Source organism: Vulpes lagopus, chromosome 20 (genome assembly GCF_018345385.1).
Source record: "Vulpes lagopus strain Blue_001 chromosome 20, ASM1834538v1, whole genome shotgun sequence".
Classification (NCBI taxonomy): domain Eukaryota; kingdom Metazoa; phylum Chordata; class Mammalia; order Carnivora; family Canidae; genus Vulpes; species Vulpes lagopus.
Genome location: NC_054843.1, coordinates 36550434 through 36574087, shown reverse-complemented (window position 1 = coordinate 36574087; position 23654 = coordinate 36550434). Strand labels below are relative to the sequence as shown.

At 33.9% G+C, this 23654-nt stretch overlaps 1 protein-coding gene across 1 annotated transcript in view; it reads right to left on the bottom strand.

Moving 5' to 3' along the window:
- The window catches only part of CADM2 (cell adhesion molecule 2), a 319141-nt gene that overhangs the window by 7969 nt on the left and 287518 nt on the right, over window positions 1-23654 (bottom strand). Inside the window, exon 9 of the mRNA XM_041734910.1 lies at window positions 717-842. Coding sequence (XP_041590844.1) covers window positions 717-842 — 126 coding nt within the window. The remainder of the gene's footprint in view (window positions 1-716; window positions 843-23654) is intronic.

Below are 23654 nucleotides of genomic sequence, written 5' to 3'. Positions count from 1 at the left end.
ATGAGGGATACAGACCATGTGCCTCTTGCAGCTGTAGTAATCAGGGTCCTTTGTTAAGATGTTGATAATGATCACATCAAACGTGTCATCCTTCATGTTGAAAGCCCCACTTAAAAGTAGATTATGTCAATAGTTCACTACCCAGCCCTTTGCAAAAAAACAAATTATATATTTTCTTGGGGCACCTGGGTGGCTCAGTGGTTGAGCATCTGTCTTTGACTCAGGTGATGATCCGAAGGTCCTGGGATCGAGTCCTGCATCAGGCTCCCCACAGGGAGCCTGCTTCTCCCTCTGCCTGTGTCTCTGCCTCTCCGTGTGTATCTCCCATGGATAAATAAAATACTTTTTGAAAATTACATATTTCCTTCACTTATATGGCCATATGTGTATCTTAAAACCTACAAACAAAAATGTTGACCAAATGTCTGACATTATAGTTGAATGTCAATCCTGGAGATAAATTACAAACTTGCTTTTTATTTCTCCCTCTGAGCCAGTGACTCACTCTGTGAACTTTGGCCATTGGTTAAGCATTATTTTACCAAATTAATCCAAATCGAACTTTCATTAAGTAAAACAACAGAAATTCCCTGAAATAATTTTGCATTTACATCTCTGTCATATATATACATATACTCATTTAATATTAAAGATTTAAGCCTGTCTTTAAAATATTTTTTGCCAAACTTAAGAATATTTTATTAAATATTACCTACCTTTATGTCTTGCCAGATATCGACCAAGCAGAAATATAGAACACAGCGTGACAAATACAACTACAGCCACTATTCCTCCTATAAGAGCATGATCAGGGCCAGTCTGGCCAGCCAGAGCATTGGGATCTAGAGAATAGAATAAAAATCATACAAATGATGCATTATTTAGGTATAGAGTATATATCTGCATTAGAATGAGTTATTTTGAAAATTAGCCCATTTCTATTGTGGTAAAATTTCACTAATGTGTATTGAACCAACCATCTAGTCAACAAATATTCATTTGTACAATATACATGCAGATATAACATTTGCCACATTGATCACAATTGCCATTGACTTTATATTTTAAGACTGGATAAACAAATACACATATAAAAACTTTTTTTTTTAAAGAAGGAGAGAGAGGGCAGCCCAGGTAGCTCAGAGGTTTGGCGCCGCCTTCAGCCTAAGGCCTGATCCTGGAGACCCAGAATCGAGTCCCACATCAGGCTCCTTGCATGGAGCTTGCTTCTCCCTCTGCCTGTGTCTCTGCTTCTCTCTCTCTCTCTCTCTGTGTGTGTATCATGAATAAATAAATGAAATATTTAAAAAAAGTAAAGAAGGAGAGAGATCACATGAGGGAGAGGGGGAGAGAGGGGTGGAATCTTAAGCAGACCCCTCACTCAGCATGGAGTCCAACTCAGGGCTCAATCTCACAACCCTGAGATTATGACCTGAGCTGAAATCAAGAGTCCAACATTTAACCAACTGAGCCATCAGGTGCCAGGTCAGATAAACATACAATTTTGCAAGGTTTTATGCCTTTCCTTCCTCTTCTCCTTCTGAATATATATCTGTGAATGTGTGTGTGTGTGTGTGTGTGTGTGTGTGTGTGTTTAGTGTGATGAACACAATTATATTGTTTAAAAAATAAAATTATGTCATGGGAAACGCTGGCACTGAAATGATAACTTGGGATTTATTGTCATATAAATCTTACTTAAAGCTATAGCAATTGATGAACTCCCCAAGGGAGTAAGTCTAGATAGAGAGGAGAAGAAGTCTGAAAACTGAACTGAGGGACTCCCATATCTAAAGTCTAAAGAGAAAGCGCTTCCAGCAGAACTGACTGAGAAGGAAAGAACAGTGAGAGAGGAAAATACCCTGCAGAGTACATTGTAGCTGATCAAAGAGAAGAATGTATTTCAAGGAGAGGAAGGTGTTACAATTGGGTTAAGTGTGATTGACATTAGGAGGAAATGAATACTCAATGTAAAGGATTAAGTGCCTATTTGACTTGTAGTTTTAGAGAAAGTAACTGGAGAAATAGAGATTAATAATATACTTTCACATTTATCCTTTAGTAAAATTACAGGAAAGAGATGATCCCAGCAAAAGATAGCCATTTTTCAAGCAGAAATGGAAAGATCAAAAGAAAGCCTAGACAACAGGGAACTTCAAAAGTCTAGAAAATCAACTACTTAAGGAAGTCACACAATAAGGGATAAAACTAAGTGAAGCTTTGAGCAACTAAACCCACTAAGGCTCAGCCCTACTGCTGAGGATCAGATTGAATATACTGCCTACCTTCCCAAGTCCATGTTGCAGACATCTCATGGTAACTACTATTCTAAATGAGGGATTTAGAGGATAGAGAAACTAAAGAAATAAATTAGGCTTCACAATTATACCTTCAAAAGATCTTGAAGTATTATTATAGGCATGACATACCAGGAGTCTACTGTGTTTTTAATGAAACTATTGGGTGAAAGTAGTGTATTTCTAGATAGAAAAAAAAAGTCTATTTAAAACTTCAAATAACCTCAAGATCCCCAAACTTGGTGCAAGAAGTGGACTAGTTCCCATGAAGAGCATATTCCCAATCAAACACTTCAGATGTGACCATGGACTGTAACAGACAAACTGAGCCTCCCATGGGGTAGACTTGGGGGAAGCAAAGACAAGAGTGTACAGAGAACTCCATTTCTTTAAGGAATTACAACTACTGTCAAGGCAGAGGGATCTTTTAAGGCCAGTCTGGCATGTTTTCATAGTTGTTATGGATAATGACTATTCAGTGTTTCCCATTCTTTCTTTCCAAATGGGAGCATCTATATTAAGAAGCATTTCCTCATGGCTGTGTTCTAGCATTGTATTTTGTGTATGGCTAGAGGGGAGCATTAATAATTTGTCTTTTGGGGGCGCCTGTGTGACTCAGTGGTTGAGCAACTGCCTTCAGCTCAGGGCATAATCCTGGGGTCCTGGGATCAAGTCCCACATCGGGCTGTCAGCAGGGAGCCTGCTTCTCCTGCCTATGTCTCTGTCTCTGTGTGTGTCTCATGAATAAATAAATAATATCTTTAAAAAAAATAATATTTGTTTTTTGGTTCATTTGTCCCTGGACTAATGTATCCAGATATGATGAAGAGGACTGTGTGTATTTGAAAATATTAGTCTTTGAGTTGGTTACATGGGCTTGATAGTACATTAGGTTTTCTCTTAGAACAGAGTATGGCAGGAAAAGAGGGGAAAATGTTTAGTTGATCAGAAGGGGATATGGAAGAAGATATTTCTAGCTAATAACAAACTTGCTTCCTTTTCCTTCAGTATACAGAGCTAAACATTTTCCAGCTTCACTTCAGTTGAATGTAACCATATGAACTGAGTTCTGGACAACTGAATAAAGATCTGGCCAATAAAAAACATTCCAATGTAACTCTCAAGGTCATCTCAGAAGACATAAATTGAAAATGAGAACGCTACAAGCATTACTAAGGCTATAGGTCACTCAGTCTCCACCTGGAAGAAAATTGCACAACTAAGAAAGCACACATTGAACTGTCCAAGGGTAAAAACAAAGAATATTAAAATAAGCATTAAAAAGTTAATCTCTCTTAGCAGCTATTGTTAATGTACCTTTCTATTATATATCTTGAATTTTCCTTAATTTCTGGCATTGGCTATAAATCTAAAAATAAAAATAAAAGAAAGAAAAAGAAAGCAAAAATAAACCTGCCATGTCTTTGAATTCCCCATTCTTATTATTTACTTAGATACTTCAGTTTCAAGTCAACACTTTTTGCTCAAGTCTCTGAATGCAGATAGTCATAAATCATTTCTACTTTGTTTGCTGAATAACTCTCAGAACTGAGCACTCTTTTGGGAAACTGAGAAATCACTCTTGTTCATACATCTCTGTAGTTATCTCATTTCTTGAAGATAAGTTCTGAAATGTGCTATTGTTGGACCAATCATCATAAACGTTGTTTAAAGACTTTAGATAAATATTGCCAAATTATATTGTAGAAAGATTGTATAAATTCACCCTGTATCAACTACAAGTGAGGATTCCCCCCTATAAATACTAACATCATCTATTAAAATTTAAAAAAAATTGCCAATCTATTTTTAGTATTTCCAAGTTACCTTAAATGTGTCTAACTACTTTCCCCTATATAAATTTGTTAATTTTGAAATGGCTGCTTATTCAGTTTGACCATTTTTCTATCTAAATTTTCTGTTTCAACAACTGTCTTCATAGAAAAATAAACATTTTTAGCAATTTATTTTTATTTTTCTTCATTTATTGTCTTTTCAGTGATGGATAAGCCTTAATATTTTATGTGATCAAATATATCAGACTTTTGTTTTATGATGTCTGACTTGTGGGTCACAATTTGAAATGCTTTTGCAATGATGTGATGGCAAAATAAGATATACACATATAGATTTATGCTGTCTTCTAACACTTTTATTGTCATATTTTCATCCATCTAAAATGTATTTTGGTCTATGGTTTGAGGCTAAAGTGTAAAATAGAACTTTTTTTTTCTTTTTTTTTTTTTTTTAGTTTTTAGGGGAGGAGGGGCAAAGGGAGAGAGAGAGAGGGAAAGAATCTTAAACAGGTTCCATGCCCAGCACAGAGCCCAATGTGGGGCTCCATCTCACAACCCTGAGATCATGACCTGAGCAAAAATCAAGAGGCACTTAACCTACTGAGCCACCTAGGAGCCCCTGTACTTTCTTTTCTTTTTTAAATTGGATTAGAGTTTATTATAATGCTATTTTTATTGAAGTTTATTTTCTAAAGTACTATGTCTAGTATTTGTCAAGATTATATTTATCATTTTTATTTACTGATCATGAGACCCACTCAGTTTTTCTACTAGCTTAAATAGTGCGAAGTTGTTCTTTTAGGGTTTTTCTTTCTACTATAAATATAATATTAATGAAAATATCATCTTGATTCTGATGATCTCAGAACTGCATCACAAATCCAAAGGGACTAGCCACAAACCTTCTTTTGACAGTGGTTGGTCTCTTTACTCATCTCAATATCTACAGTTACTTTTAAAGTTCCTATTTATCTAAAATTTGAAACTTCTCATATCTGCTCTTCTATTAAAATATACATTCAACCTCACTGATGCACTAAAGATAATGTAGAATTTGATAGCAAATCGTAGCACACATCTCCTCAAAAGAAAATTTCATGATAAAAACATCCTTGAACCTTGAATTTTTAGGTATTATTTTGTTATGAATCAACACTTAATTGGCTGAAGAATCCCTGTTTTTTATGACTTAATAATTTAGAACAATTTATCAGTGTTTTGACTTTTTTTTTCAAAAAAGATTTTATTTATTTATTCATGACAGACACACAAAGAGAGGAGACACTCAGGCAGAGGGAGAAGCAGACTCCCTGTAGGGAGCCCGATGTGGGAATCAATCCCAGGATCCCGGGATTATGCCCTGAACCAAGGCAGATGCTCAATCCCTGAGCTACCCAAGTGCCCCAGTGTTTCAAAATTTTTGCCTCCCCCTACCAAGATAAATCTGAAATCTTTCAGATTTTTGTTTTCCATTCTTTTTTAAGTAACCTGCTTTTTCTAAGTGACTGCTATCAGAATTCTTTGTGTTTTCCTCTATTAAATTTTTATATTTTACCTAGGTATATTTTGTATTTTGCCTTGAGTCAAACATTTATTCATCTGCAAACCTACTTTTTAAAGTTCCAATCAGATTAGTTCATTTGTTTTGAAATTATGAATCCTTTTTTAAAATGCTACTTTTGATTAATAATTATTTTTTTCTACTTTCTTCCTTGGAAAATCCACTGATGCACTGGTAGAAACTCAATATTTTATGTTGCATATATGCCATTCCCTCTTTACTATTTTTATGATCATTTTACTAATTTACATTTTGTTTTAGTTCTATTTCCCAAGTTTATCTTCTGTTTGATTTCACTATTATAGATTTTCCTTCTTATTTCTTCCAAAAGACTTTTGCTATGGATTGTGACTTTGGTTTAACTACCCTTTCTATTTAATCACATTGTGTACTTACTTAGTAGATGTTCTGAGTAGATGCATATTATTGACAATAATAAGTGGTAGTTTTATTGTGTTTTTTTTTTTTTTCATTTTAGTAAAAGAATTTCATTTAAAGATCTGGGAAAATGTTTTTCCTTGGTGAGCATGCATTATCTCTCCTCTTTTATTGAAAATAATTTTCACTGGATACAAATTTCTTATTGTTTACTTGTACTTGCATTTTCTTTATTATTAATGTTGAAATGTTTTGAAGAAGGATTCTCTGTTCTGATGCTGGTATGTATTCATGCTCAGCTTTAATACTACAGGTCAATCCACCTACAGAATCTTTGTAATTGAAATATGGACCACATGACATTTGTACATGGTGGATGAACTAGAGAGAGAGAGTCTTGAGATGTAGATCATTATTGGTGAGAGATTTCCCTGGTTTATTTCATGTATTTTGCTTGTAATCTTCATTCTCACAGTAGGATCTCAGATATGTGGACCATTCCCCTCTTTATCTGTACAGTAAAACAATCTTTTAGAGTTTATTTTAAATAAATGTAAATTTATCATGTTTATCATTGCATATATTTTCAATGGGTTTCAGATATATTTATAGGTACATTAATAAGACTTTCAGAGAAAGCAATGTATAACATGTATTTATTTGACTCTATTCATTAATGTTCTACATGTACTCTTATAATCTATGAAGTAAACACTTCAACTTTAGCCTTCATCTCCTCAGCAAAATAAGTCAACATATAGTCCAAGATTTTTAAGATTTCAAAAATATTATAGATATTGATAATGTTACTCTGCATGTCTATTTGTGAATATACATCTTTTTTTTTCAAAAAAACTAATACTGTTGGTTTGTTTTTTATTTTCCCCCATCACTGTTAGAACTAAAGTCTGTCTTTAATTTCTATTCTGAGCAACTAAAATATGTGACTGAAATTGAAGATCAGATAAGTATCCCCCTAACAATGCAAAAATAATATATAATTTAGATGGCTAAGTCCCAGTGGGAATCTTATATTGTTTCTCTCATTTCTCTCCTACTGTCATAGCAATAAAAAAATGCAGCCTTCTGAAGTTTCTTTACAGATAGCCAAGTCTTTGTTACTATTCAGATAAATACATCATATATCTTAAAGACTGTTATTCATTCTCAAGTGTTAGTCTATGATTTGTGGGAGTTAGTCTATTAACACTGGAGTGAGTAAATCCCCATGGATTTGGCAATATTTTAGCAGCCTCTTCAGTTGACAATGCACAAAACACAAAGAAGATTGTAGAATTGAAACTTTCTAGATTTAACATCTTTCAACTAGGTTATTGGACACTTAATAAAGGGCTCCAAAGAGAAAATTATGTCAAATAATAATACTTAGGTTAGTAATTTCTGGTATTTAGAAGAGCAGAAAGTAACCTTAAAGTACCGTTTTATTTAGCACCTTATCAAGGAGAATCCTAAATTACATGATTCCATCTCTGAAATCATTGCTAGGGTTTCTATCAAGTAGCTATTCTGTCATGTGTTTCCCCTTAAAATGAAAACTATAAACTCCAGGGAAAGAACATCTGACTTTCTAGGATCATATCATGCAGAAATTATAAATGCTATATAGTTTTAATTCAAGTGTTAGAATTATTTTATGATAAATAATTTTATTAAATTTTATATGATTTCTAGTTTGAACAAAATGGTAGGAAAGAAAATTAAAATCATCTTATGTAAATATTTTTAAATATTCAACCATCTGAGTTATGGAAAGTCAAGATTTAAATGAATCAAGTACACAGTATCATAAATTTGAACCACACGTGACTAGAATGCATGAAAAGAGCCCCTTCAACAATAAATCCACTTATATTACTATTCTGTACTCATTTTGGAGGAGTTTTTAAGTGATTGAAAACTTGGAGAAATTTCAGTTTAACTATAAAATGGTTCAGAAATATGAAATTCAACTCAAAAGTCAATGTAAAACTGAGACTGCCACCTTTAGAAATAGAAAGCATAAATGATTTTTCAAGTTTATTTTCCCTAAGTGATTCTGAATCACAATCAAATCATATTTAGCATTTCTACAGAACTATCTCTTTGCTGGGAATGTACTTATTTTGTGTATTTAAGACTTTAGAAAGTAGCATATTCTTATTTTAAAAAACTGCTATGGACTGAATTGTGTTTTCCACACAATGCAGATGTTGAAGCACTAAGCCTCACTGTAGTGGTACTTGGAGATGGAACCTTTGGGAGAAAACTAGGCTCAAATTAGGTCACAGTGGTGAGGCCCTTATGGTGAGATTATTGTCCTTATAAAAGATACCAGAGCTAACTCTCTCTCTCCCTTTCTCCCTCCCTCTTTTCTCTGTCTCTCTTTCTCTTCCATGTGAGTACACAACTTGAAGGCAGCTGGCTGCAAGCTGTCTGCTGCTGAGAGCTTTCATCAGAACCTGGCCATATAGACACCTTGATCTTAACCTTCTAGCTTCCTCCAGAACTGTGAGAAGTAAATTTCTGTTGTTTAAGTCACTCAATCCATGGTATTTTGTTTTGGCAGCCTGAACCATAATACAGAAATTCTATTATGATCTTTTTCATATGTTATCTCACTTGAGTTAAGTGAAAATTTAAGGCCACAGAAAATAGATTTGGAGAAGTTTGGATAATCCATATTCATTCCCAGCCAACTTTTTGGAGACAAATAGAATACCCAAGACTGCACCAATCAATTGTTTTTAGTAGGTTACCTGTAATTTTTTGTGCATTATGTTAGGTCTGTAGTGAGTTAACATTAAAAATCCCTGCCCTCTATCCACTCATACACCAATGTTTCACAGTGGTTAAGACGTAATGATTGACATCAAGAGCATCAGATGAAATCAATCTTGGAATGAAACTGTGTTGTGTTGTGTACACAAATAGAAGGAAAACTGTAGAATAGAAGAAAAATCAGGTAAAGTCTTCAAGTAAAAGAAATTGCTTACAAAATTCTGGATTTACAAATTGTTTATACCAAACCTTAAACCACTAACTGATACTGATTTGACTTTAAACAAGTTTCTTAACCTTTTCATCTTTAAAATGTGAATAATTCTTATTTTCCAGGGTTGTCAAAGATTAAATGTGTCACTGTACATAAGGGCTTAGAGGAATATCTGACACAATGTAATGTAAGCATATCTAACAGTTATATGGGGAGAGAGAAGGTGGAAAATATAAATTGCTGTGTAGAAAAATATAGATTTCCTCTTTTAACTTTCAAAAGACTCACTCAGGACTTTTGCTTTACATGGTAATGGTAAACCATTCTAAATGTCTGGATATTTGAAAAATGGGGAGGAGATATTAATGGAAGAAAATTTGCATAACATGAGATTGAATAAAATGAAACTAGTGGGAGTTTGATGGGTGAGGTTTAAATGAGAATAATTTATTGAGTATTTAATCTATGCCAGGTTCTGTATTATAAATGGCTTATTTTATTCAAAGCATGGAAAGTGTTGACTCAGAAAATCATAGTTATTATTAATGTAAAGATTGATAAACCATGGGACAGCTTGTCTAAGCAAGTTTTTAGAATATCTTTGAAAGACTTAAAAATAATTATGAAAGTTTTTTAGGATTTTATTTTTAGGATGTGTCAGATGACTTCTATTTTGAGAACAAGTTTGTTGAGGTAATTTCTAGCATTTTATTTTTTCACACCACTGTGTTGTTTCTTCTGTCATGAAGAGGAACTCAATGCCCAGCTATGCTAAGTGACTTGCTGTTTCTTCATCCTGTAAGACATTCTTCTTTCTCTCTGCCTATGTAAAGTCCAAACAACTTTGATTTAGTGAATGAATGGATAATATTAAATTCTTCCACTAAATTCCACACAGAACTTGGGTCTTTAGATACCATTTGCAGTGCTGAGCAATGAGAATAACTCCTCACGGTATTAAATTATTTGTTGAAAAGTAATAATGCCGTTACTATTTAAATATTTTAGAAATTAGCACTAAGTGAAAATGACCCATCCAGATTTCTACTTAATGCTTTGGATAATTTGGTTCTAACATTAAAATTTGAATTCTTACTATGTACTTAAGAGCCTATTTTACTTTCTCTAAATGGAGCAATGCTTCAGAAAGAGAATCACTATTGCAAAACATTAGAAATAGTTATACATAATTTACTGATAAAAAATATCGTGTCCCTTGGCAGTATATGACATTAGCAAAGTCCCTGGAGGAAAATACATCAGTATATTCACTCAAGGATCATCTATTACCTTCTAATTTTATGCACAATTACTGTTCTGACAAAAATACTTAAGAACAATCTCTAAAGGATTAAAAAAACATGAAAATATATTGTTCCTTAATGTGTGCACAGTGATTTACACATAATTTTAACTATGAACAATGTGTGTAAGGACTCTAAATCTATGGGTTCTAAATAAAGGCTACATCATACAACAGGTCTTCATTAATAGGAAAATTCCTGGCAAGCAGAACACTTTGCCTTTCTTCTCAAAAATGTATTTACTGCACATAAATTGTGTTCCATATCAAGCTCATAAATATACACGTTGCCACATATTTCTAGACATAATAGCACCTGTGACTTCCTATTCAGAAAGATTAAGACAATAATTATAAAATTACTATTTTGTTTTTAATTTAGTGTTTCAAGATTATTTAGCTTAAAGATATCAACAATTTAGAAACTGTCTTAACAAGTGAAGTGTGATTATCAGTGGTAAAGAAGTGAAGTGTTGCTCTGACACAAATTTTATGCACTGGACTATAAAATCTCTCTTACGAGAATTGTCTCCACTTAAGATATTTTATCATTTTTTATGAATTATAGGTTTCCTAATTATGTAACAATTGATTTCATTAACAGGTATTATAGTTAATAATGTATTTGACCTAAACATCCTATGCACTTGAATTAAATACTCTATTTGTCCTTGAGACCTAAAATTTAAGTGGAAAATTTCTCCTAAAAAAAGTGTTCTTATTTTGGATAAAGAAGGTTCTAACAGAAATTTCTTCATTTCACTGATCTTTCTCTCTCAGGATACTATTTCCTTGACTACTTCAAATGAGGAAACTTTTCAGCTCTGAAGAATTTGAACAATCCAGAGAGAGCTCTCAACCAGCAGAGTAGTATAACTATTAAGAGTGAGGGCCCTTCACAAATGCTTCACCTCATTTAGCACTGACATCCAAAAGGGAAGAGAATTTGCCAGAAGGTGATTACCTGTGGGATAACAGGAGGATGGGGAAAGAAAGGAATGTTTTTTAGGTTGTCTATGAGATCAAAGGGAGAACAAAATAAATTCTTGGGTAACCATGGGATTATTTACTGCTTGGAAAAGTTAGCTAAATTATCCATTAGACAGATGACGTCCAGGGTAATTTTCCTGCTTTAAACAGTAGTCTCTTTTTAAGGCCAAAGATCTGAAATAGTATCACTCAGAGCCATAAGATCCAAGTATCACTTTCAGTTTGACATAGTTAGAGTTTCATTGTTTTACATCTATAAACAGGGACGTATACCCATTCTACCTTACTCAAAAAGTTATTGTTAAAATCAGTTTTTATAAACCCTGTGCATATAAGTCACGCCTAATAGGTGCTCAATATATATAATATAAAATAATGAGCTTTATAAGATTACAGACTATAAACAAACCTGTATTTTGTGGTCTTACTTTTTTTTTCAGGTAAAATATGTTCAAATTCATTCTTCATTGTGCATTTTTCTTAACATTTATGTGATCTGTAGAAGTTCCTGTTTTTTATTCTGTTGCCTCATGTCTTTCTCACTAGGAACTGTTCTGCCTTCAATTTCAACAATACCTAACTCTTTGCACATCACTGGTCTCAGCCTACACACATAAAATAAATAAATGGGAAAAACCATTAGAAAGGAAGACAAATGACTAGTATATGACATTGCCATATGTCTATGTTGGCATTGTACTCTGTGAAAATCTACAAGAATGAATTAAAGTATTTTTAAGCAGACTAGAAGCTAAAGAAACTGCATGCAATGTTTTCTGCAGAAAAGTCAAATCTAGATTTAAATACATTTCTTCTTAAACTAAGTTTAGAAAAAAATGGCCTAATAATAATTAAATGAAGCATTCTATCAGAAAAAAAAAAACGTATTAGGACAGATTTATTTTTAAAACACTTAAAAATATAAAGAATTAATGTTTGACAATGAGAATATTTATAACACTGAATATTATTCTAAAAAGTTTAGTCTGGAGATCCCTGGGTGGCTCAGAGGTTTAGCGTCGCCTTCAGCCCAGGGCATGGTCCTGAGAACCCCAGATCGAGTCTCACGTCGGGCTCCCTGCGTGGAGCCTGCTTCTCCCTCTGCCTGTGTCTCTGTCTCTCATGAATAAATAAATAAAATCTTTAAAAAAAAAGTTTAGTCTGTAATAATTGTTTATGTATATTCATAGCAGAAATGATTGCAATAGAAGAATAAATATTTAAAACGATGGGGGAAAGATCATGTGTAGAAACATGTCCCTTTTTTTTTTGTGGGCCAATGCATTAGAAACACAACACTACTGCTACTAAAATAATCTTCCTGCATAAGCTAGTCAGCTCTGAAATGTGTACTATATTGCTAGTAATATTATATATTAATATTTTTGAATTCAGTATTCTGGTAATTATTACTATGGTTATATTGACTATGTTCATATAAATTTTTTAAACTACTATAAATGGTCATTGAACCAGGTCTCTACTTACAGTAGCAAATATATGCAGGAGAATATAATGTACATATCCTCTTTAGACATCATTTAGAAGAGACCATCATATACCAGTGGGAAAAGCTTGTGCATATTTTAAATTTTAAATCCTAAGTTTACTAGAATCTTACTACATTATTTTTTCTACACTAAATTATTTTTAGATAGAAAGTAATTCTCTCCTATTTTGCCCTTCCAGAACCTTTATACGATAGCTATTGGACCAATATGTTACTTAACATCTCTCTGCCTCAGTATCTACATATATAATGCAGAATAATAGTAGTATGAGCCACAAAGAACTTCTGTGTGAATCAGATGAAGTAGTATCTATAAAGATCTTAGTGCAACCCCTGCCCATTAAAGATAATAATGATAATGGTTAGATTAGTATTTATTAAAATCATTTTTCTTATCATTAACTGTATTCAATGATTAATTTTATCCATACAATAGTTACTATTTTCATGCCAAATTTAGTAGATTTTATAGTAATTATTTAATAAATGTTTTTATTATTTACCTGAGATAACAAGCTTCAAACTGAAAACAGAATCTAATGCGAGCTGACTTCGACTAGTATGAAAGCACTTTCATTGGAGGAATAGTACCATAGGAAGGATATATCGTGAGTAATGTACGTTAAAAAGTAACTGAATGAAGAGGAATGTTCATGTGAACAACTTTCTCAAGTTTCAGAAGGAATTTCATTCCTGAGCTTCTTTGCTTTCTCTATGTTGTGTTCTCTCTCTCTCTCTCTCTCTTTTTTTTTTTTTTGGTTGTTCTCTTCTGACACCATTTCCAGAGAAGATTGGAAGATAAGAGTCAAAGATAAAACTTCACAGGTTTCCTCTTTACCCCATAATCCCAAACTTATTTTCCAAAGTGGCCAAAGCTGGTAAACGGAGGCTAGATTTAGCAAATTCATGAATAAATTCATTCAAACACAAAAGGTAACATAGAAAAATATGTTTGGAGTTCAAATTATAAATTTATAAGAAAAAATCAATCTCTTAATTTAATTGATAAGTTATAATAAAAAATTCACTAGGATAGCTCAAATATTATATCATGGAAAGCAGTTCCGAGTGTCACTTCTTATTCTTGGATCTATTGAATACATTTATTTACCCAACCTTAGAAAGAATTTTGGAAGAAGGCTGTATCAAATTTAGTGATTTCTTCTAACATGAATTCAGAGGAAAGTATCTGTGTTAAACTCCAGAGTAGTTACTCTTGGATATCTGGCCCCATTGTACATAATTTATATATGTAATATCTGTCAAGAGTTGCTATATCCTCATAGTCATTAATTAATCCTCATAGTCATTAATCATTAATAATTCAATGTTCAGATAGCTCTCAGATCTAGACACTGGATATGACAGAAGAAGTTGTGTGCATATTTGTAAGTATAAAATAAACTCCATTGTTCCCAAAATAAATGAAAGCTTTGCGTAAAACCATGCTTAACATATGACAATGCTTTCAATTTAAGCATACATGAAATTTGCATATTTCATGAAGTAATGGACTGCGTTTTTTTAAATTTAAGAAATAAGTATGCAAAGCGCAACAAAGCCTGTAACAAACTTCAGAGGAAAATGACCTAAATATTAATGAGTCGCAGATATGCCCATAAAATAATTCTTCCAAGTTAATATGAGGTATGATTATATGTAAAAGTTTTCCTACATCATTGTTAAAAAGCACTGAGCCTAAATTCCCGTTATGCATAAAATATAATTATTCATTTTAACAACTATTACATACACAGCACTTTGTAGCCAAAGCATACAAATGAAAAGGCTTAACTGAAAGTGCTGAGATACATCCACTAAGGTCATTTAAACCAAACTGAAAAAAATATATAAATGCCAAGATTAAAATACCTGTAGTCTGTATTCTAAACTGTGTCTTATGGTCATAAACATAGATTTCTAAAACATTTTTGAAGTGGTACCTAAACCTAAGAATGTCCTTAGAATTTTAATGAAAGAGTCTTATATCTTTTTTCTGCTTAAGCATTACACATAAAATTTAGAGGAAGAGATTATGTTCTTCGTAGTTTTCATTAATTACATGAACTAAAATAAATAATTCTAATTGTGACTGGAAACTTAGTGTGGTTTAATCATTCTTCCAAGTTTAGCATAATTCTTTATTTCTGTTTCAATAATAAATGGTTTAGTTCCCCCCCATCCCCACCCCACATAAAATCACTTTTTCCACATTCTTTCCCATTAGCTATTATTTTCCAAGAGTTCAAATTGTCTTGCAAGATAATGTATCAAGAAAATACCAAAGAACTAGCTTATTTTCTCAAGGTCATATTGTAAGGCTACAGCTCAGCACCATTAATGTTAGTATCTGCTTCTCCATTTTGTTCACTGATTCATAAATTTTTTTTTAACTTAATACATGAAAGGAATTGCAAGTACTATATTACCTATGAGATTTTCTGTTTATGTAAGTATAAAACAGAAAAAGAGTCTTAAAATAAGTTTTTGCCAAAGAAGAATTTCAAAACTTGCTTTTTATGGAAAAAAAAAAAGACTCACCATAAAAAGTGAGACAGTAAATGAATCATAGTCTCAAGTAAGTCTTCTCTTATAGTTAGAGAGGGTCAAATTGGATTCAACCAACTATGAATTGAGTGACCTTGGACAATTTACTTCTCACTGAGTTTATACTTATGTCTTAGTTTATACTTATGTCTTATAGAATTACAGTGAAGGTGAAATAAGATTCGACATGAAAAGCTCTTAGTATGGTGCCCAGCAAAGAGTACCAGTATATGTTTTCCTTGTTTATATAACCGGTACTTTTCAAGATCCACCTACTTTGAAATGATAGTAGTGATATCAGTAAAAATAAAGAGGTCACCCAACTGAAAGACATTCTGACTGAGAAGTGAAATAACCACAAAATAACTGTAGTGTAAAACATATTGGCCTAAAGTTAGGGGCAAAAAAGATAATTTATTGATAGGATAATTTCATGTTTTTTTAATTAGCATTTTAATTGGGATAAAAAATCCTATGCAAGTTTACTATGACAACAGTAATAGCTCTTAACAGAGTTTTTAATCAAGCAATAAAATATTTGAAGTCATTTTAGAACACGAATGTGACTTAACTATTTCTTATTAATTATGTCATCTTATATTAATAGAGGTCTATTATTTTTCTTTAGTTATAGCTCACTTTATGTATTTCAAAATCTTAATTACATTTTTCTCTTGAAAAACATCAATAATATATAAGAAGATGCCATATTTTTTGTGAACACTTTAGGAAGGCTGTATTTGTGTGTGTGTTTCTTTTTCTAAATTGCTTTTTTTTTCTGACTTCGAAAATAAAATGACATAATCATAATACAAATTTTCAAATATTAAAGAAATACGTAATATTAAGTTGAAGTCTTTAATTACCTCCATCCACTTTATCGGCCATATTATTTAAATGTTTTTTATGCATACTAACATGGTTTAGCACCGTGTATAGCAGTTGAAGTAGAATAGTCAGGATTAACTCATCCAATATTGAATAAAAGTTTGCTATCCAGCATTTTTCTAACTGGAAAATTCCAGAAAGTGGGCTTTGTGATATCTTCCTTTTCCTACCACTAATCCAAGAAAATCTCATATTCTTTCACTTACACTAAATTTAGGTGTGGCAAATATCCAAGATCCTAGGTTTGGAACTAGAAATGTGGGAGTACTTTACTTCAAAATGTCCTTGTTGGTGTTTTGCTTACTTATTTTTTGTAAGACATTAGCCATACAATTTATACTGCACTTTACTCACCACTCAGTAGAATAACGTGAGTGAACAAAAGAATAAACAAATTGTGGACTGAACCAGAGCCTCTTTCTCCTCTTATATAGGTTAACAAAGCTTCTACTTTTTCTTACTTCGTTGAGGTACCATGTAATTTGTAGCAATACTCTAGGCAGTGATAGATGGAAATTCTACCCAGAGGGTCAGGACTACATCAGTTTGCAACTGACAAACTCATTTCCTGACTTCTCTTGAGACACTAAGGCCTTGAATCAAAGGTCCAGTGTAATTACCATGTGTATTTCAGATTAAATAAATGTGATAAAAGCTTCCATCTGGCTGTTGATCAAACATGTGAGGAGATGCTGATTTGCAGTGACATATTGCAATATGCCTATTGTAACAGTCCCTGATGCCTTCCTATAAATTACTTACATTTGGGATTACTTGATTTAGGCAGACAGAAATATTACTCACTTCTTATTTGCTGCTCAATGGGAGTTTGCGAGATGTAGTCTAATCTTTTATTTGTTAAGGAAGACATAAAGAAATAATGGAGCCATGTTTATTTTACTAAATGACAGTTGTGCTCAAACTATTTGAAAAAGGCAAACAATTTCATAGCAGCCAGAAACTTGATGTTCTGATGACAGAAGACTACATCTAAAGGGATTGGAAATTAAGATACTAGATAAATGTTTGATTGTATTAAAGAATGCCCACATTTTGATCAATGAAAAAAGCCTGGATATTTACCTTAGCAAACAACATCAATAGCATAGTAAAAGCCTTGAGAGCTAAGTGAATTATTGGTAAAAAATTTCACAGATGTGTCAGTCACTGTTATCATCAAGATATTTATGCTTTAAAGGGAAAAAGAAAACAATTCCCTGGCTTCTGATTGTAGGAATACTGTGTGGAATTTTTTTTTTTTTCGGAGGGGGTTATTTTGGAATAAAGTAAAAATAAACAAAGCTGATCAAACAACTGTCATTTGCCTATGAAGAAAAATGTACAGTTCATTCCTGGTGTATATACTAAGGTAAAAGACTCCAGGACTCAGGATTTTTCCATCTTGGCACTAGTGACACTTTTTGAGCTGTTTTGTTTTTGTTTTTGTTTGTTTTTGTTTTTGCGGGGTTCTGCTCTGTGCAATATAGGATGTTTAGCAGCATCCTTGGCATCTACCCAGTAGATACCAGTACTCCCCCAGGTGGTTACAATGAAAAATAACCCCATAGAAGTGCCCTGTAATCCCTAGGGGAAAACTTCTGGTGGTGGTTCAGAATCAATCATCTAAGTAAGCTTACTTATAGTTGCAGAAGCTCTATGGAGTAGGAGAAAAAAGAAAAAAGAAATAAAAAAGAAAAAAGGAAAGAAGAAAGAAAAGAGAAAATTATCAACTATTAAGATCATTAACAATTTATGGGTATAGTATTAGATATTGCATTTTTTAAAAATAAACTATCACAAATGAAAATATTAGCAAATTTTAGAAAAAAATATGCTTACAAAGGGTCAAATGTAAACAAAGTATTCAATCAGGGTGTGTATAGAAAACTAAAGGAAAAAAGGAAAAACTAATGTAACCTAGGTTAACTAGGTACATACACATAGAATGTTATGGTATAAAACTGGCTTTTCATGAAATTTTAATATAATGGTTTTTAATACTTATGTATTAAACTGAACTAGGTTGAACCTTGAGTAAGAAAATTAAGCTAGATAGAATAGCATAATGGTTGAGAGGGTGGGTTCTAGACTTGCATTTTCTGAGTCAGAATCTGACTTTGTCACTTTTAAGCTGTGACTTAGGATGAATAGAAACATCTCTGAGACTCCTCAAGTATTAATTGAGGACAACAATAGTATTTACTGGGTAGGTGGGTGGGGGATGGGGTGACAGGGTGACGGGCACTGAGGGGGGAACTTGATGGGATGAGCGCTGGGTATTATACTATATGTTGGCAAATCGAATTCCAATAAAAATATACATATAGGGCAGCCTGGGTGACTCAGCGGTTTAGTGCCCCCTTCGGCCCAGGGCATGATCCTGGAGACCGGGATTGAGTCCCGCGTCGGGTTCCCTGCGTGGAGCCTGCTTCACTCTGCCTGTGCCTCTGGCTCGGCCCCCCCCACCCCCGCCCCTGGTCTCTCATGAATAAATAAATTTTAAAAAATTAATATATATACATATAAAAAATAAAATAAACTGAGGAAAAAATAGTATTTACTATGAAGGGTTAATAGTCTTACCTTATGTAAAAGACTTAAAAGTGCCTGCCACATTGAAAGTTTTATATTATAATATTAATTGCATTAATTAATTAAAATTAATTAATTAATTTCAGTGCAATATAGTATTATGTTATTAATATAATTATTATGTATTATTATTATATTATAATATGAAGCAGTTCAATTTAGCAGCATATTGAGATAAATTCCAAGGTAGTTGAGAATTGGCTTATGAATACATTCACAACTGTTTTCAGTAACTTAGAAGAATCCCTGCAAATTGGAAAGGAACCATTGAAATGCCCGCTTTTATAAAAGAAAAAGGAAAGGATGATTCCAGAGATTAAGACCAATATATTTGTCTTCAAATTCCAGAAAGACCGGCAGAAAAAATTAGCCAATCAATTTAAATCACCAGCAGCTTGTTAGCTACTCCCCCTCCCATGACAGTTCCTATGGAAATAATAATAAGTGCATTTTGCACATATATGTACACTTACATTGGCTTAACACAGTGATAGAGCCTAACAAGGGCTTGCAGAAGCACTGACAATTCTGGAGGAGGACAAAGAACAATTTTCACATTGCTGTTCTACCTTTTAGATTTCCTTTCTGAATGTTTATTCTCTCTGATTTCTGAATATCTGTTGCTAGAGTCAGGAAAGTAAGATGGAAATCTCATACAGGTGTGGAAAGAATCTCACGTGGGCAATTGACTAACCTTATAGCCTCAGGCAAATTGCTTACCAATGTTGTATTTAGATTCCTTCCAGTGTAAAATGAAGATTTGTGACAACTGCTTCATGACATTAAGTGGGGGCAAGGGAGGGGAAGATGGAGAGGAAGTAGGCACCAATTGAACTATGTTAATGAAGTTAAATCATGAGAAGTGGTCATCCTTGTTGGTCTTATTCCAACTTGGAAAAGAAGTCATAGAATTTAGAATTATGAGAAATTTATTATTGAATCCCTGGTTTGGAAAAACCTGGACAAGGATATAATTGTGAGAGTGAAATGAGGGGAACAACCATAACTGAAATCAGGATATGGTCAAGTAGGACAAGTTTCAAAGGCCATAGCCAGCATGAGTATTAGCTGCAATTTAAAGTACAGTGGCCAAAGAATCCAGGTTAAAATAGACTGAGTTCAAAGACTAATTGTCATTGGATCAGCAAGAGCTTCAGAGACAAGCAAAAACGAATACAACCCTATATATCTTTTCGGGCATGAATTTCTCCAATAACTTCTAAGAAGCAACGGAAGTTCTTTATTCTCAGGGCTCTAGGCTCACTCTCTTGATTGTCTTAATTTCATAGAAGTCTCTGGTGGGTAAAAGACCTCACTGATTGTATTTAACAAATGTTAACTAGAAGTTGAGAAAATGATGTCGCTTTTTTTTTTTTTTCTAAAATTAACTTTCTTTTTATTCACAAGAGGAAAAAACACAATCTAATAAAAACCTTAGCCTTAAGTCATTACTTTCCAGTAGTTTGGGAAGTATATGTTTGGTGGATGGTATATTTAACTTTAGTTTCTGCCTAAAGGTATTCTAACAAGAATGTAATTTTTTAAGTCTTAAGAAGAAAAAAGTAAAATACATTTCTAAGAACTTTGCAATAATTTATTGTTCATTTAAAATCTAGTCTCTTGAAGTGTGCTTATGTGTTATAAATATCTTTTTACAAAATCTAGCTATAGAAATTCCATCTCTTAATAACTTATTTGATACATTTTTGGTACCTTCCCCTAACCCCCCAAGACAAGGTATTCATATTTATATTACCATTTTCCTTCCACTATAGTTTACTTCTCTCTTTTTCTCTCTAAAAGGCATTGCTGTCAGGCTGGTTCAGCACTCATAAAGCAATCAATGTCATAGATCATATCAACAAGAGAAAAAACAAGAACCATATGATCCTCTCAATAGATGCAGAGAAAGCATTTGACAAAATACAGCATCCATTCCTGATCAAAACTCTTCAGAGTGTAGGGATAGAGGGAACATTCCTCAGCATCTTAAAAGCCATCTACGAAAAGCCCACAGCAAATATCATTCTCAATGGGGAAACACTGGGAGCCTTTCCCCTTAGATAGGAACACGACAGGGACGTCCACTCTCACCACTGCTATTCAACACAGTACTAGAAGTCCTAGCCTCAGCAATCAGACAACAAAAAGAAATAAAAGGCATTCAAATGGGCAAAGAAGAAGTCAAACTCTCCCTCTTCGCTGATGACATGATACTGTACATAGAAAACCCAAAAGACTCCACTCCAAGATTGCTAGAACCCATACAGCAATTCGGCAGTGTGGCAGGATACAAAATCAATGCCCAGAAATCAGTGGCATTTCTATACACTCACAATGAGACTGAAGAAAGAGAAATTAAGGAGTCAATCCCACTTACAATTGCACCCAAAAGCAGAAGATACCTAGGAATAAACCTAACCAAAGAGGTAAAGGACCTATACCCTAAAAACTACAGAACACTTCTGAAAGAAATTGAGGAAGACACAAAGAGATGGAAAAGTATTCCATGCTCATGGATTAGAAGAATTAATATTGTGAAAATGTCAATGCTACCCAGAGCAATTTAGACGTTTAATGCAATCCCTATCAAAATACCATGGACTTTCTTCAGAGAGTTGGAACAAATAAGATTTGTGTGGAAACAGAAAAGACCCCGAATAGCCAGGGTAATATTGAAAAAGAAAACCAGAGCCAGGGGCATCACAATGCCAGATTTCAGGTTTGTTTCTTTGCTGTTGAGTTTCATAAGTTCTTTATAGATCTTGGATACTAGCCCTTTATCTGATAGGTCATTTGTGATACAAAGCTGTGATCATAAAGACAGTGTGGTACTGGCACAAAAGCAGACACATAGATCAGTGGAACAGAATAGAGAACCCAGAAAAAGGCCCTCAGCTCTATGGTCAACTGATCATTGACAAAGCAGGAAAAACTATCCACTGGAAAAAGGACAGTCTCTTCAATAAATGGTGCTGGGAAAATTGGACATCCACATGCAGAAGAATGAAACTAGAGCACTCTCTTGCACCAGACACAAAGATAAACTCAAAATGGATGAAAGATCTAAATGTGAAACGTGAATCCATCAGAATCCTAGAGGAGAACACAGGCCACACCCTTTTTGAACTCGACCACAGTAACTTCTTGCAAGATACATCTATGAAGGCAAGAGAAACAAAAACAAAAATGAGCTATTAGGACTTCATGAAGATAAAAAGCTTCTGCACAGCAAAGAAACAGTCAACAAAACTAAAAGACAACCTACAGAATGGGGGAAGATATTTGCAAATGACATGTCAGATAAAGGGCTAGTATCCACGATCTATAAAGAACTTATGAAACTCAACAGCCAAGAAACAAACAATCCAATCATGAAATGGGCAAAAGACATGAAGAGAAATCTCACAGAGGAAGACATAGACATGGCCAACAAGCACATGAGAAAATGCTCCACATCACTTGCCATCAGGGAAATACAAATCAAAACCACAACGAGATCCCACCTCACACCAGTGAGAATGGTGAAAAGTAACAAGACAGGAAACCACAAATGTTGGAGAGGATGTGGACTGCACTGTTGGTGGGAATGTGAACTGGTGCAGCCACTCTGGAAAACTGTGTGGAGGTTCCTCAAAGAGTTAAAAATAGACCTGCCCTACGACCCAGCAATTGCACTGCTGGGGACTTACCCCAAAGATTCAGATGCAGTGAAATGGCAGGGCACCTGCACCCCGATGTTTATAGCAACAATCTCCACAATAACCAAACTGTGGAAGGATCCTTGGTGTCCAATGAAAGATGAATGGATAAAGAAGATGTGGTCTACATATGCAATGGAATCTTACTCAGCCTTTAGAAACAACAAATACCCACCATTTGCTTCAACATGGATGGACCTGGAGGGTATTATGCTGAGTGAAGTAAGTCAATCCGAGGACAAACATTATATGGTCTCATTCATTTGGGGATTATAAGAAATAGTTAAAGAGATTATAGGGGAAAGGAGATAAAATGAGTGGGAAATATCAGTGAAGGTGACAGAACATGAGAGACTCCTAACTGGGAAATGAACAAGGGGTGGTGGAAAGGGAGGTGTGTGGGGGATGGGGTACCTGGGTGACGGGCACTAGAGGGGCTCTGATGGGATGAACACTGGGTGTTATGCTATATGTTGACAAATCAAACGCCAATAAAAATATACAAAAAAAAATAAGAAACTGAATCTTAACTACAGAGAACAAACTAAACTGTTGGTTACCAGTGGGGAGGTGCATGGGGGAAGGGGCCAGATAGGGGATTGGGATAAAGGAGCGCATTCGTTGTGAGGAGTACCAGTGGATGTAAGGAAGCCATATTGTGTCCCCTGAAACTAACGTACTGTGTGTTAACTGACTGGAATTTTTTTTAAAAGATTTTATTTATTTATTCATGAGAGACACAGACAGAGAGAGAGGCAGAGACACAGGCAGAGGGAGAAGCAGGCTCCATGCAAGGAGCCTGACGTGGGACTCGATCCGGGGATTCAAGATCATGCCCTGGACCAAAGGCAGGCGCCAAACCACTGAGCCACCCAGGGATCCCCACCCAGGGATTTAAATCCCTAACTGGAATTTAAATAAAAGCCTAAAAATTAAAAAAAAAAAAAAAGGCATTGCTATCATCTCTGAAGTGTTAAATTTCAGATGGAGAAAAACCATAATTAATGTTTTTATTATACACCGATGACAGGCAATGCTTTAGCTGTAATAAATATTGCCAACCTTTCTTCTGGTACTTATATTTTCATGTTATGTGCTG